General features: G+C 36.6%; 1 protein-coding gene across 1 annotated transcript in view; it reads left to right on the top strand.

Annotated features, from left to right (window-relative positions):
- The window catches only part of FMN2 (formin 2), a 346,387-nt gene that overhangs the window by 77,849 nt on the left and 251,190 nt on the right, over nt 1-17,348 (top strand). Inside the window, 1 exon segment of the mRNA XM_049635319.1 lies at nt 16,417-17,348. This exon segment is cut by the window's right edge and continues 10 nt beyond it. Within this exon segment, the coding sequence (XP_049491276.1) occupies nt 16,417-17,348 (932 nt within the window).

Here is a 17,348-nt window from a genome sequence, read left to right as displayed (position 1 = left end):
TTGCTTTGGGATGCAGAGTTCTAAATATATCTGTCAAGTCCATCTGATCCAATGTATCATTCAGGGCCCTTGTTTCTTTATGGACCATGTGTCTCGATGAGCTATCCATTGTTGTAAGTGGGGTATTAAAGTCCCCTGCAATTACCACATTCTTGTCGATAAGGTTGCTTATGTTTATGAGTAATTGTTTTATATATTTGGGGCTCCCGTATTCGGTGCATAGACATTTATAATTGTTAGTTCTTCTTGATGGATAGAGCCTGTAATTATTATATAATGCCCTTCTTTATCTCTTGTTACAGCCTTTAATTTAAAGTCTAGTTTGTCTGATATAAGTATGGCTACTCCAGCTCTCTTTTGACTTCCAGTAGCATGATAAATAGTTCTCCATCCCCTCACTTTCAATCTGAAAGTGTCCTCAGGTCTAAAATGAGTCTCTTGTAGACAGCAAATAGATGGGCCTTGTTTTTTTATCCATTCTGATACCCTATGTCTTTTGGTTGGCGCATTTAGTCCATTTACATTCAGTGTTATAGAAAGATATGGGTTTAGAATCATTGTGATGTCTGTAGGTTTCATGCTTGTAACGATGTCTCTCGTACTTTGTGTCACAGGATCCCCCTTAGTATCTCTTGTAGGTCTGGTTTAGTGGTGATGAATTCCTTCAGTTTTTGTTTGGGAAGACCTTTATTGTTGAGTATCTTTTCATGTGTCTGTTAGCCATCTGGATGTCTTCTTTGGAAAAGTGTCTATTCATGTCTTTTGCCCATTTCTTCACTGGAATATTTGTTTTTTGGGGTGTTGAATTTGATAAGTTCTTTATACATATTTGATACTAACCCTTTATTCAATATGTTATTTGCAAATATCTTCTCCCATTCTGTTGGTTGCCTTTTCGTTTTGTTGATTGTTTCCTTTGCTGTACAGAAGAAGCTTTTTATCTTGATGAGGTCCCAGTAGTTCATATTTGCTTTTGTTTCCCATACCTCCAGAGTCACATCTAGTAAGAAGTTACTGCAGCAAGGTCAAAGAGGTTTCGCCTGTTTTCTCCTGTAGGATTTTGATGGTTTCCTGTCTCATATTTAGGTCTTTCATCCATTTTGAGTTTATTTTTGTGTATGGTATAAGAAACTGTCCAGTTTCATTCTTCTGCATGTTGCTGTCCAGTTATTCCAGCACCATTTATTGAAGAGACTGTTTTTTTCCCATTGGATACTCTTTCCTGCTTTGTCAAAGATTAGTTGAACATACATTTGTGGGTCCACTTCTGGCTTCTCTATTTGTTCCATTTATTTATATGAAGTTAGAAGATCTTATTAGGATGTTGAATCCTACTTCCTTTCTTTCTTACTTTCTCTCTTACTTGTCTTAAAATTGTGACAGGTTCTGATTTTCTTTTCATCTGCCAGCTAGCTGAGGCCATCCTTATTTCTCTAAGTCTTCAGGGAAATATAATCATGTGGAAGGGGATGTTGTCTTCCATTTAGGCTTTGAAAAAAAAATCAACCTTGAAGTGGAACGGAGTCCAAGCTTTTTAGAAGGTGCATCATTCTGTGTCTAGCCAAAGAGTTGGGCCTGACAGAAGCTGGGTCCAGCAGGACAGTTTCCATTCCAGATGTCACATGGAGATGTCCCTGGCTGAACTAATAGTTACATGGATGCGAGTTTGAAGAACTTGCCAGAGGTTTTCTAAAATCAAATCATATTTTTAAGTTACCTTGGTGGATGAAACATTAGTTAGTGCCTGTTTAATTCCCACAGAAACCGTTTTTCTTTTACTAAAGAAGCCATATTTTGTTTGTGTTTTTTTTGTTTTTTGAAATCAAAACACTATTAAAGAAAAAAAGACTGCAAGAAAGGAAACATGTAGAATAGTAATTGTAGATAGCAATTGCTCTTTTGGATACAAAACCAGTTTTTAAAAATGTATTTATACTTTCTTCCAACTAGTCTTTTGAAAATAACTGAGTACTAGATATTATCAGTAAGAAGACTCTATCCTCCAGCATGGCCTAGTGGAAGGTGAGAAGATTCTCATCCAGGTTCCAGGCCCAGTTCTGTTTCTGGTTAGTGTGTAGCAACATACTAGGATTTCTGGGACATGGTGTTTTTCTCTGTCAAATTAAAGAATTTGATGATTTTTGAGAGCTTTTCCAAGTTAAAATTGACATCCCTTTTGAAAAAGCAGCGTCCTGAATCATACATGAAGGTTGTGCTCCCTCTGGAGGAGCAATGAGAATATAACAATGTTCAAGAACTACAATTTACTCATGCTTTAAAAAAATACAGCTATGAAGTTATTACAATATTATTGAGACCTACGGTGTACTTTTCATTCCTGTGACTTACTTATTATTATTTATTTTATTTGTACCTCTTCATCCCCTTCACCTGTTTTATCTATCTGAAACTAATATGGCAACTATACTTCAACTAAACAAATAGTAATAATTAAAAAATGTAGCTACATTGGCCATTGTTGTAAGACTAAAGATACTCTTTTTTTCTTTTTAAGTTTGTAATGTTATTTATTTTTGAAAGAGAGAGACAGAGTATGAGCTGGGGAGGGGCAGAGAGAGAGGGAGACACAGAATCTGAAGCAGGCTCCAGGCTCTGAGCAGTCAGCGCAGAGCCTGACATGGGGCTCAAACTCACAGACCATGAGATCAAGGCCTGAGCTGAAGTCAGATGCTTAACTGACTGAGCCACCCAGGTGCTCCAAGACTAATGATACTCTTAAGGATAGTGTCACAAAACATGTTTTTTCAGCTTTTTGTCAGAGCAGAGACCTACACAAGGCCAGGGCTTTTGGAGAGGGATGGTGTTCTGAGCTGATGGTTATTTAATAAATTGTGTAATGATTAGCCAACAGTGATTGAGATGAAGAAAGATAAACAGAGGCAGAGAAATAAATTCAAAAATAATTAAGAAAAACAGTGCCCTGAAAATATCCTCTCATTTTCTACAGCTTCTTTTATTTTTTATTTTTTATTTTTTTGAGGCATGACTAAGTTGTAATCTGATAATATGTTAGATTTTTCTAAATTATTATTTCCAGGGCATATACTATTGAATTTTTATTACATATGATAATGCCAAAGAAAGCCTCAACAAAACATAATTTATACTATAAAAATGATAAACATGCAACATTGCTGTGTGTGTTAAGATTCAAATATCAATTCATGTATGTAAATTTATAGTGATTTTTCTATTTTTCTTGAGCTGTGAACCATGGTAAAATATATTGTAAGAAGCAGGAAACCCAATGCACTGGGTGTTTTACAAATGCCTGATGTTACAGCTTTGGAAATTTAGGGGTGAAATAGATTAACTTAAATTTCATATCTGCTTTCCTTATTGCCAGTGAACTCTCTATAAGCCAGAAAATACAATAAATTAATGGAGAGGAAGCAGTATTTGGGAGAAACTGAGGTTAATTCCTCAAAAATGATTGTTTACTTTCTTTGTCATAAGTTTACTTATGGACTGGTTCTTTTCTTAGATAATATGTGTGTATTTCATACGTGCTTAAAGTAAATGGTCACCAAAATGATAAAAAAACTAGAATTAATTACCAATCTACTATGCATATACACTTTTACTGCATTATCTTATGCAATTCTTAAAATAGTCCTTTAAAGTAACTATTTTAATTCATTTAACTGATAGAGAAAAAAGATGTTTATAGGAGTTAACTTACTTAGAGTCACAAATTGATAAAGGTTTAAGAGCCAGGATTTGAATATAGAGGTCTGTTTGATTTTATACCTCATATTTGCTACACTATGATAAAAATTATACTTTTACATGAGCAATTGCCCTATGGCTATTTAATACCACTTGTGCCAAAATCATGACATTGTTAGATAAGTTTATTTTAAGTTATTCTATTATATTTACAATATATCATTTATAAGAGTCAAATATCAAGCTATGTTTCAAAGGCACATATAGAGGCTCCTTAGTTTCCCCATACATTTTTAAGTTTTGGTATAACTTTGGTGTGCTCAATTGTGCCACTTTTGTTTTTTTTGTTTTTGTTTTTTTTTTTTTTTGCTAACTTTAGTATTCCACTACTCTTATTTTTTAATTTTTTAAGAATGCTTATTTATTTTGAGAGAAAGAGCATGAGCAGAGGAGAGGCAGAGAGAGGGAGAGAGAGAATCCCAAGCAGGCCCTGCACTGTCATCACAGAACATGATGCTGGCCTCAATCTCACAAACCATGACATCATGACCTGAGTCTATATATCCAGAGTCAGATGCTCAACTGACTGAGCCACCCAGGCGCCCCAGCGTTTCACAACTCTTAAAACAACAACAACAACAACAAAACAAAAAACAAACAAAAGACACGAAAGAGCAACAACAACAAAAAAAACCTTACAATTTTATTTTCATGTAAAGCACTTTGCTTTTTTCTACTTAGTCACTAGATGGCAGTTCTGTATCTCTGTATGTTACCCACTGCTGAAGGAAATGAGAGGTTTTAAGTCCATTTGCTCTGTATGAATGATGATCTGAATAGGCTTTCTGGTCCATCCCAGGCTGCCTGCATTATTCTGTGGTTGTAACGCGAGATCACTAGGACTGCTTAGTCAGAGGCGTGGAGCAGGTTTGGAAAGCACCCTGTAAATTTTTCTTCAGATGTGAGTTCAGGCACCTGTTCTCTCAATCTGAGCACACTGGAATTTATTGAATGAATTTTGACTTTTACTCTCTTCCTATAGTTAATAATTCTGAGAGCTCCATATCCCTGGGAACCCCCCCCCCCCCACACATAACTCATAAAGCCTTTTCTCAGCTAAAAGGAGGTGAAGGGTGTGGTGTTGCCCAAGAGTTTGATGCTTAAAGCAAATACAGCTGGTACTCATGTAAAAAAAACAAAACAAAACTATAGCTTTCTCCCTGAGTGCTTTTATTGATGGCCCTATGGAATTAGAGAAAGTTTTCAAATAAAACTACATTCTTTAGGACCTCATTTATTGATATTTATTTTTAAGTGATATGCTCTGAAAATCTATGTCTAAAGAATTATTTCATAAAACTGAAATAAGACTGTCTTCCAATTCTGTTTTATATTCTTTAGTATTTGAAATACTATTTAAACTATAAACTCTTTTATATTCTAAAATAGATAATTATAATCTCTAAAAAATGTTCCTATATGAAAGATTAATTTATGATAACAAAACTGGTTACCACCCAATTTTTGACTTATTTTTTCCTTCTGAAATTACAGTCAACCCTTGAACTACATGGGTTTGAATTGTGCAGGCTCATTTATATGTAGATTTTGTTCCCATAAATATAGGACTGTAAATGTATTATCTTTTCTTTATGATTTTCCTAGTAATATTTTTTTCTAGCTTACTTTATTGTAATAATGTAGTATGCAAAGCATATAACATACAAAATATGTGTTAATTGACTGTTTATGTTATCACTAAGGCTTCCAGCCAACAGGTTTTGGGGGAGTCAAAGTAATACACGGATTTTTACTGTGTGGGGGTTTGGTGCCTCTAACTCTGGTGCTGTTAAAGGGTCAACTGAACACATAAAATTGTGTTTTGAAACATCTTCCTGAAACTCATCACATCTTTCTAATGCAAACGGGCTAGTTTAAAGGTAAATAGAATACAATTTGATCTTTAAAAATTCTAGCTTTGGGTAATAATTGATAATATCAGGCAACTCGAAGTTAAGTCTCTCTACTCATTAAAATTTTTATTAATAGTGAATAGCCATGTCTCTTACAAAGTCCTGGAAAATAAAAAGAAATTAAATAGTATCAGCACTCTCTTACCCTTTATGTTGTATGGTTTATATGCAAACAAATTGTCAAAAGTCAGAAAAATGCTCTGACTTGAGAAAACCAGCAAAATCTTATTTCAGTCCATTTTCAATTCCTTTGAAATTGGCTTAAAACTCTTTTCTTAGGTTCCTGCTCTGATCAGTGTTCCTTGGTCCCCTCAATGCCTAATTTGATTGCAAACTTATTTGAGGAATTAAATATTGTTTTCCATTGGTTCTCCTTTAAAGTATCTGTTATAGTGCTCTTCTACAATAACGACTCAGTACAATTTATTATTTCAGAAACATCTTTATTTGGGAACAAATCAAGGAAAAAGATGTGAGTAATGTGAGGTAGCCTAGTTGATGGTTCTTGAGGGATTACTCACATGTGTCTTGGCTAGAAACATTTAGAGAGTAAAAGAAGCATTGGTCAGATCAAAAGAAAGGTGTGGGTGAATGTGATTCTGAAAGGATAATGATGGAGACATAAAAACAAGAAGCCACTTGAATTTTGTTGGAATGTATTACACATATCAAAGGGCTGGAAAAATTGTTTAATGTAAGTTCCTTCTAAACTCCAAGGCAAAAAGTAATATGAATTTCTATGGTTATTATCAACCCACAAAATCATGATTTAAAAGACAAGTAAATAACTAAAACATAAAGCAGAGGAAGAAAAATAGGGCTTAAAGGAGAGAGAGAAAGAGGTAGAGGGAGATGGTTGAGAGAGAGAGAGAGAGAGAGAGAGAGAGAGAGAGAGATGGTTGAAGGGAGAAAACATGGGTCATCTAGTCATCTGTGATGATAATTCTTGGGTGCTTGACACTTTGACCCAGTGGACCAGGGGAGGGGCAAGGTGGAAGGGGGTTGGGACTGACTGGAAGAGATGCAGGACAGCCTGGGGGTGGAGGCACTGCCATTGAAAATGGGTAGCATTTGGGCAAGATGTGAAGGGGAAGAAAGGATTTTTCTGGAAAATATATTTTCATTTTGTGGAAACTCCCAACTAGCTCAGAGAAAAATTTAGACATTTTAACTTTAGAAATAAAAACAGAAACTGTTCTATTAATTTTAAGAATGAAAAGCAGTTAGCATCTGGGAAATGGTTAAAATTTAAGATGAGAATGTGAGGAATGAATTAGATATCACACTTTGTTTTCACTTTTCTCTAGGGCAGTAGGGCTCAGAGGTGAAATGAGGTTGTATCTTTGCTTTGTTGAGTGTTAGATGGTATAAAGCTCGTTTGTTGGGCCACATGGTTGATATCCTATGGAGAAGGGCAAATAGGTCAAGCAGCTGATCTGAAAGAATAGCTGAGCCCATAAAGTTCTTAGCTTATAAAGGTTGCTTATCCTTTATTGGACATCTGTTGAAGTACCGTGTGCAAGGTATTTGTGGTAGATATTGAAGGAAATGTAAACAGTTATAAGGTCCCAGGCTCTTCCATATACATGAAATGATTTGCAAGATGTAATATGATTCTGCCGAGGTGTTTGGTATATATTGTATTACAGAACTAAAAAAATAAAAAGGAATATTTTTGAGAAATTATAATTAAGGACAGCTTCTTAGGAAGGGTAAAACTTAGATCAAGTCCTGAAAGTGATAGTTTTCGAACAGATGGAGGGAAGGAGAGTAAGAATTTCAGATGAGAAAAGAGAATAAAGGCACAAAAGTGAAAGTGAATGTGGCATTTTGTCAGGGGATGGGGTTTGTGGGGCAGGATATGACAGGCACCAGGTGACCAGGTGATGTAAGAGGTGACTCAGTGTATTCCCCAAGCAACCAGCTTTGCTTTCCATCTCCTGGGCCTCTTTTGCCAGGGGCCTAGTCTTATCTGGATTGTTGTGATAGTCCCCAACAGGGTTCTGTGCTTCCACTCTTAATCCTTTCCAATCCTTCCTCCACAAGGCCTTGAGTTATCTTTCTCAAATCCACATTTACTTATATCGGATATCTGCTGACACTCATTCAGTGACTGCTCCTAACATTTGAGAAAAAAAATCAGACCCTCGAGACTGCATTACAGGCTTTTCCTTACCATTCTCCGTCTTTGGATTTACCACCCACTATTTCCTACATTTTGTTTGCTCCAGCCTTAAAAAATACCCTCGTTTTCTGAAAAATAGTCTAGTTTAGGATCCTTCATATCTGTCTTTTTATGTTTCTTTTATATTCCTAACCTCCCCCGCCTTTAAAATCTACTTAATTTCTATTTATCTGTTCATCTAAACTCATGTTAAACTTTATTTCCACTTAGACCCTTTCCGAGACTTCAATCTAGAGAGTCATTTTGACATCCCTACTCTGGGACCCACATACCTGTCTTCTTTTTCCATAATGGTTGACTTATGCGTGTCTCGTAGACAGCTGAGCTCCCTAAAGCTAAGACTGTCCTTACTCTTTGTCTTTCCTCTATCAAACATAGCACCCGACATTTTTTAGGAGCTCAGAAAATATTTGAGGAATAGCTAAATAGTGGGAGACCACACTGACTAGAGCAGAGGGTGCTTATTGGCAAATGGTAGAAAATTTGCCGCTGTTCATACATAGTGGTTGAAGATGTGGGCTGTGGATCCGTTTCCCTGGGCACAGATACCAGTGATTCTTTTAACTTGCAAACCTAAGCAAAGTATTTTGCTGTGCCTTAGTCTCTGTGCCTTAGTCCCCTCATCTTTAAACTTCTATCTCATAGGGGTTTTGTGACATTCAGCTGCATTAATTTAAGTGCATTAACTTAAATGCATTAGTTTATGTGCTCCTGGCACTCAAAATATTAGCTGTTCTTTTCTGTCATTGTTGTTGTTACATCTGGTTTTGAAAGTTGCTTTCATAATTGAGTTGACTCTCATTATTCACGGCTTCCATAGTTGCGGAATACGTATCTGCAATATCTGTGGCCCTAAAATCAACACTCACAGGACTTTCATGTTCATTTGTACACATGCATAAAGTGGTGAACAGTCTGAGTTACCCTACATGCACTTGCCCCGCTCGGGTGGAATGAGATGACACTCTGCCTTCTTGTTTCAGCTTGTGCTGCAAACAAGTATCCTTTTTGCAATCTATTTAGTGCCATATTTTTTTTTGCCTCATTATGCTGTTTGTTGATATCACTGTTTAAAAAGCACCCCCCTCCCTGGGCATAGTGCTGCACCTCTGTCTAGTGTTCCCAAGCACAAGAAGGCTGTGACATGCCTCTCGGAGCCAAGAAGGAGGACCAGTTATTCAACTCTCAATGTATCCGCATTGTCAGGTCAGGAGAATCTGAACTAAGGTACTTATCTGATAAAAGGAAAAGTAGCAGCCAAAGTGGAAATAATGGATTTGGTAACCATAGCCAGGGTAAAAATTGACTATAGTTCTCAAAGTGTGGTCCCTGGACCAGCAGCATCAGCATTACCTGGGAACTGATTAGAAGTGCAAATTCCCAGGCCCTGCTCCAGACCTACTGAATTGGAGACTCTGGGGGTGGGTACTAGCAATTTGTGTTGTAATAAGTCTTCCATGTGATTCTGGTACACATTATGAGCCAATGACTTAGAAAAATGATTGAGAGATACTACTGTGCCTAGATAGTTCTTTGGAAAATAAATTCCTTAAATTTAAGGAAAATGTCAGGTGATCAAAAAGCAATGATAGCTAACCAATCACGATACGGAATTGAAGTATTGTTGGGAGAGAAAAACTTTCAATAATCAGTATAGAGATGAAGACTAAAGATATAAAACTCTGTGTGCTCTCCTCACATATACAGAGAGGATAGTGGGTTAAGAACAAAGTCTTGGGAGTTACTGTAGGTTTGGTACCCTACTCCCCCCCCAAAAAAAAAATCCAAAGGAGGGAACAGAGAAAACAAAATGGAAGGGAGAGAGTATAAAATTATAGGCAGTAAGAACAGGAGGGGTTACTGGGAGAGCAATTTTAGGAGAGCAACAGGGTTGCAAGGCGGTTCTACCACTCTGGCTAATCTTCTTAATCCATCCCATTCAATTTCCTCCAAGCTTTGTTTTTTTAGGAAGTCTTTAATGTTAGAGATTAGTTGGGTTAAAGAAGAAGGTGGTGAGGAGGTGGAAAACTGAGTTGCGCTTTATATCCACAGACCGTTAATGAAAATGAAACTATAACAAAAGTGTTTTTCTTCTTTGCACGATTTGGAACTATGTTAGATTATGGTCCAGAATGTTGCCACAACTGCAGCTCAAATAACTGGAGAGAAAATTCAGAAGTTGTGGGGGAACTAAAAAAAGCAGGTTCTCTTTGCTATTTTTTTCCCTCATTTTCCCTGACCCCCTTTATCAACACATTTATTACTTCTACTTTGGTTATCACTAATGATGTTGACTTTAACCTTCTCATGGATCAAATTGTTAACTACTGCAGTGAAGAGATGTTAAAAGGAATACAGCCAATTATGAGTTTTAACAAATCCCTCTCCCCTCTAACTCACATTTCTCATCTAAGCAATAAAGGGATTGGAAGAGATTTGTCATATCCATTCCAGTTCAACAATATTATAATTTCAATAGTTCATCTGTTTCATTGTAAGGATTCCAGAGGTGCCATTTTAGCTTTCTGTGTGTGAAGCTCTTCTTTTCCATGATATGTTCTGCTTTAAGAAGACCTAGGTAAGTTATTTTCTACTTATCGTATGTTCTGATATTCCCTCCTTTCTTTAAATTCCTTTTCAAACTTGAAATTGATGGTAATTTATTTTTGTGCATTATCTTATCTCTTTAAAATCTGGATTTCTTTTTCTATAGAATCATGTGTAGCAGGTATTGGCTTATTGTAAAACTGGAATGCCATTGGTTTGTTCAAAAACCTTAGAATGTTGTTTAGAATTTAGATCATGAAAGAGAATTTATATGCTTTTGTGAAGAGTAGGATTTATATTTTATAGATGTCTACGGGTATCGTAACTTGCCAGTAACATAGCCTTAGAATTTAGCAGAACTTGAAAATCTGAATGATAGAAAATAAATTACATATCTCGTATCAACATTTACAAAATAAATTATCACAGTGTTAACTTACCAATATCTATTTTTATATTCTAGGCTCTCAAAGTATCTTGCTTACATTATAAACATCATAAAGTTTCAAAGACGAAGTGAATTAACTTTTCAGCAAAAGCTTTACTTGAGTGTATCTTGCCTTCCTTTTTGACAGTTTTAGCCTTAATGTTACATTAATGTTTCTTTTTCTGGGAATCATAATCTTGTAATCAGAAAAAAAATTTGGTGAACATTTTATTTTTTAATGGAAGCTTGTATTTTGTGATATGCAAGTGTTCAAACAATTTATAAGAACTAACCATCACCACCCACGTATAAGATTGTACAGGAATGGAAGAATTTTGGCTAATGTATTGTATAAAATTGTTCAGCCAAAGTGGATGGCAGACTTTACCACTTCTAATGATTTAAGGGATTGAAGTAATATTTTAAAATACAAACTATCTCAACATTGGTAATATATAAGGTATATTACATACTGTGTTGAATAACTAAAATAGATTTGTTATCTTTCTTCCATTTATAAGGAGGTACCCATTATTTGGATTCTTTGAAAAATTATAAAGATCACTTTTTTCTATTCTCCTTTTAAAAAATTGTTTATTTTAATTTTTAATAGTGAGAACAATTAACATTGGGTAAAGGGTCACACAATTACTGGAAATGCTGTTTTTTTTTTGAAAAGTGTAGAAGTCTAAAGATAATAGAAAGTACATTTTACCATTGTCAAATCCTTTGAGGATCTGATAGGCCTCTATCTAGCTGTACCCTGAAGAGACGGAAGATTAAGTACCAGGCACAAGACACGAGGGAACAAGCTTTCAACTTGAGGACGTTCCATGGACCACAGAGTGCCTGGAAGGCTCTTAGAGAGTAAATCTGAGCTTTGTGGGTGGGCTCTGAAAGGACTTTTGCTTAAATAGCCAGAGAATACACAGCATTTTTTTCTTGATGATAACTATTATTTACCATGTAAATTTCTTTATAAATCTTTTTAAAAAATACAAAATATGACCCAAATAGAAACTAACTCTTACTGCTGACAGGCAACACAGCCTTCTCTAAATAGCTCTATAGAGAATTGGTACTCTCTGAGAGCCCACCAGCCCTTGACTGATAGTCCTGGATAAGGAAGGCCAGATAAGATTCTTTGAAGCATCTTAGCTGAATTCAGAACCAAAAATCTTACATACATTTGGCTACTCTGTAAGTATAGATGGCTGGCCTTATTTTACAGGTTAATCAGTTAAGATTTGAGATGAGCTTAATTGCTGTTTCCTGGAATGGAGTAAGAGGATTGTAACATTGATTTGGGCTGGGATTTCGTAGGTTAAAATAGGGTCATAGAGGGGAATCAGGATTTTAGCAACTTGGTTGTTTGTTCTCTCTACATTGGGAATAATGTAAGAAGCAGACAGTCTCTCCCTACAACTTTTTTTTCCTGTTCTCCATCTGTAATAATTATCTCTACAGAATAGTTCTCTACACAAATGTCAGCCTTTTGTTTTTGCAGTCTGTTTGCTCTCATCTTCATGAATTCTTTGACTTCACCACCTTCTTGGTACCATAAGCCTAGCATTGCCATATTTACTGTAAAGTCAGTTTGGAGTTTTATTTTCTTGTCTATTTCCTCTGCTGTTTCCCCATTCTAATTCATACTGTGTCTCACATTTGAAAACCTGTGAAGCTTATGGAGTGTGTCAGTTCCTCATTTTCTCATCTTTTTATTATCCAGATGCCCTCAACTACCATTTTGTTTAAAGAATAAGTAGATTACACAACAGAACAATGTACTCTAATAAATTGACCACTTATAGAATTAAGTCCAACCCCAGATCTATCCCCATTTAACACAGACTATCTGTTATTATCTACCATGCTTTAGTTTGGGCAATGTCATTTTACCAATGATTTGTAGATATTTTAAGCCACATGGTGCAAATATAGTACAAGGTGAAATTATTGCTCTTATAGAATCTTGTGCTCCCTGACTTCAGGGAAGGAGATAGAGAACCTGAATCATATGAAAAGTGATTGATTAATGAGCACCTGACAGAGTTAGTTAATTTGGTAAGGATGATAACTGACATACATGTTTAAAAAGATTATCTTGCATTATAGAGTATTGTCAGAGGCCGTTGGGGAAAATGATGAATTTCTCACATACTGTAAAAAATGAAAATCTTTTCGTAAAAGATGTCATCTATCATGGCATCATATACTTTAGTCAGAAAGTTTGTATAGTAGAAAATTAACATTTGAGTAATTTTAATTCGAATAATTTGTTCATGCTTACAATGAGGCTAAAAAATAGTTTTAGAGGAGTGCCTGGGTGGCTCAGTAGGTTAAGTGTCAGACTCTTGATTTTGGCTTAAGTCATGACCTCATGGTTCATGACTTCAAGCCCCACGTCAGGCTCTGCATCAATAGCATGGTGCCTATTTGGGATTCTTTCTCCTTCTCTCTCTGCCCCTCCCCTGCTCACTCACACCCCCCCCCCCTCAAAGTAAATAAATAAACATTTAAAAAATCATTTTAGAAATAAGAATATTGTTGCTTTATTTTTTACTTCATTTTTTAAGGAAGAGAATCTTTTTTCCACAATTAAAAAAACCTTTTTATTTGCATTTATTTTATGCTGAATTTATTCCTAGTCTATAAATTTTAATTTCGTCATTTTCTTCTGGGATTTCTTTCTTTCTCTCCTGTGCAATCTCCTCTTCTGGTTTAGAACCATTTGTTCTTTTCCAGTAAGGATCATTTTAATGTGGCATTAGGAGCTCATGCATTGGTTAATCTGACTGTGAGTTATGTAAATCTGGTAGTCTGTGTTTGGGGGCTTTTGATTATATGGATTGCTCAATGACCCAATAATCTACATCTAAACCCTTAAGTTCAGCATTACTGTCTGCATTTTTAATCATGTCCAGCAAAAATTCAGCACTCTTTTTGGGCCACTGACCCTGTGTCCAGACCTATTCTTTGGCCTGGGCATACCTACCAACTACACCATTGTAACTATGGAATAGCACCCACTGGTTTTGTAAAGTGATGTCTTTCACATATTTAGTGGATTTTTCCATATGCATACCCTTGATGGTCTGTATGGTTTCACTAGTGTTCTTAAAGTGAACATGAAGATTTGAACCTTTTGATTTGCATGATGTTGTTGGGCATTCTGGGACAAGTGAATAGTGAACCATATTTGGAGATCACCTCAGGCTGCTTACTGGAAGAGCCTTTTTTTCCCCTCTGTATTTTATCCCGAAGTATTGGTACATGGTTATATCAGTCAGGCTTTATTGAGGAACCAGAAACCATACGAGATATATTAAACAGAAGGGCTTCCTATACACAGTTAAGTTTTTCATGGAACGATGCAGTTTGAAAGATCTGCTTCTAGGCTGAAATTTTTCAAAGGAGTCATATATAACTGGTATACCAGGGAAGCTAAAACCTTTGAAGCCACCATTGGAAACTGGAAAGTAGACAGTGGAACATTCTTTCAGAGCAGCTTCCAGTTAGCAGATCTTGATCACTAACAGAACAGTTAAGGACACTTGGAGTATGGCTCCTATCATTCCGCCTTCTAAATCTCTGTGTATCTGCATCTAATTGGATGAACCTAACTGCAAAGGAATCTGTAAATGTAGTTTTTCTTCCCACTTCTGCACGTAGAAGGAGAAGGTGCTGGACCTTGGGAGAGTCAATCCAAGTAACTGCCAAATTGTCTTGATTCCATTTAAGAAGTCTTTTTCTGCTGCCCGTGTAAATAATTAGAAAGGATAAAAATCTCAGGAATCCTTACAGCCACGGGTACTATGACCTTCTATGATCATTGTCTTTGAGTGTTGTGTTGGACTAGTTGGCTTGTAAATGTGAGAGCATAAATCTATGTAGAAAGAAGTGTAACACTTGCTATTGTGCTAGGCTGTTATGATTTAGGATCAGTTTCTCTTCCTTTTCTTCCTCTTATTTCTCTTCCTTCTCCTTCACATCCTTTACTTTTATATCGCTTTCATTATGTTCCTTCCCCAGGTTAGGGAAGTTTTCAGGTATGATTTCTTCAAATTAATTTTCCACCCCCCCCCCCTTTTCTCTCTTCTTTTGGGACTCTTATAATACAAATGTTATTACATTTGATGGACTCACTGAGTTCCCTAAGTCTATTCTTGTATTCCATAAATCTATCTTTCTTTTGTTCAGCCTCTTTATTTTCCATTTATTTTACCTTCTATATCACTTATTCATTCCTGTGCTGCTTCCATCCTTGTGTTTTTACATCCGGTCTGTTTCAAATCTTGGTTATTGCATTTTTCATTACTGACTTTTTTTTTTTTTAAACTCTTTTATCTCTGTGGTAAGGGGCTCTTTGAAGTCTCCCATTCTTTTCTCAAGCCCACTGAGTATCTGTATGATTGTTCCTTTTTAAATTCTCCATCAGGCTTATTACTTATATCTGTTTCAATTAGATTTCTGACTGTGACCTCCATTTTGGCATTTTGTCTAACTCTGTCTTCTGTGTGTTAAAAAACCCTGTTATGTTTCTGGCTCCTGAGAATAATGGCTTTATGAAGAAGAGGTCATATAGTGCTTTCATTATAATCAAATCTACAATGAAAAAAAGCTGGCCTTGGTAATAACATTTAAGAATTGAGTTTAGAAACCTTTTCTAGAATTTACTTCTTGTGTGCCTTTTATCATCTAACCTTTTTACATGGTCATTATAAAAAAATGGGAAAATGAGAACACTACTAAGTTATCAGGATAACTTAAAAAATATTTACTGATGCTTAAAGGTCACTTTTAAGGTTACACTAGAGAAATGAAAACAATCTATACATTTTACTAATCCAGGTATCACTTTCTGAAATGCCTTTGGTAAAGTATTAAAATTAAAGTAAACATGAAATAAGTGAAATGACACATATGCATATGGATGTGAAAGCTATTTCACATAATTTTATTGGAGATTCTTTCAGTGGGTTACCTTTAAAAAGGTAGCGATGACTTTTAAACCTGAGGATTTAAAATGTCTTTAGGGAACATCTTAATAGCAAATACTATTTGGGAAGGTATGAGAGGGGCCTGTCTAGGAAATAAACTGGTTTTTCACTCAGAATTTTTTTCCCTATTTTCACTGGTCTGCTTGTCTTCAATGATCATTTAAAGATCAGACAAACAATGGCCTTTGGACTTTATGGTAATATGTGTAAACCACTTTGAAGTCCAAGTGTGAAAAGGACAAGATACAAAGAAATACTAATAGTATCTCTCTGTGAAGGGATCCTTCTGGAATTATTACAACAAACAAATATATTTTACAACTTTTAAAAATTATTTTATTATTTAAATAGTTTTTGGTCCTTATTATATGTATGTATATATATATTTATTTTTGTATATATATGTATGTATATATATGTATACATATATATGTTTATTTTTAAGAGAGTACAAGTGGGGGAGGGGCAGAGAGAGGGGGACAGAAGAACTGAAGCAGGCTCTGCACTGACAGCAGCGAGCTCGATATGGGGCTTGAACTCATGAACTGTGACATCATGACCTGAGCTGAAGTTGGGCGTTTAACTGACTAAGCCACCCAGGTGCCCCAAGTCCTTATTTTATATTTAACTATGTCTGTCTTTGTTGTCCCCCAGGAAGCTTTTGACATGAAGTCTGAAGGACAGGCCACTGTAATTCAGCAGCTGGAACAGACCATTGAGGATCTGAGGACCAAAATAGCTGAACTGGAGAAGGGGTATCCTGCCCTGGACGTGGAGATGGCCAGAGGCCGTCATGGGGCTCAGAATGGAGGTGCACCCTTAGAAGATGTCTGTCTTGAAGCTCTCAGGTTAGGAGAAAAGGATGTACGTCATCAAAGGCTTTTACAGGCAAAGTCAATCCAGACATCCCCGACAGAAGAGGGTGGGATACCGATACTGCCTTCTGTTAATACACTGCCAGAGTGTCCTCACCACCCACCTGGGGCTGAAAGTGGAGACTCGCCTGTGCCGTCCTCACCTTCTGGACCTCAGACAAAATTCTGTTCGGAGATTTCTTTGATTGTGTCTCCAAGGCGAATATCAGTACAGCTCGACACACATCAGCCCACGTTGCCTCCACCATCTCCATCCCTCCTGAAGTCTGACAGTCAAAGACAGTCTGGGTCACAGCCTTCCCATCCTTCTCTTCATACTGAGTTTGAAACCAGCCATGAACACTCTGTTTTCTCTTCCTTTGAAAACAGCCATAACGTCCAACCCTCACCACCTCTGCCTTGCACAGAGTCTTCCAGTTCCATGCCTGGTGTAGGCATGGCAGCTCCCCCACCTCCCCTTCTCCCTGGCACAACGAGACCTGTTCTTCCCAGTATAGCCATCCCCCCACCTCCTCCTCTGCCTGGTACAGAAATGTTACCGCCCCCTCCTCCACCTTTGCCTGATGAGGGAATACCTCTTCCCCCTTCTCTTCCTGTAGTGGAGATACCTCCTCCCCCTCCTCTGCCAGGTGAGGGAATACCTCCTCCCCC

This window comes from Panthera uncia, chromosome F1 (assembly GCF_023721935.1).
Source record: "Panthera uncia isolate 11264 chromosome F1, Puncia_PCG_1.0, whole genome shotgun sequence".
NCBI lineage: Eukaryota > Metazoa > Chordata > Mammalia > Carnivora > Felidae > Panthera > Panthera uncia.
This window is presented reverse-complemented; position numbering and strand designations above follow the sequence as displayed.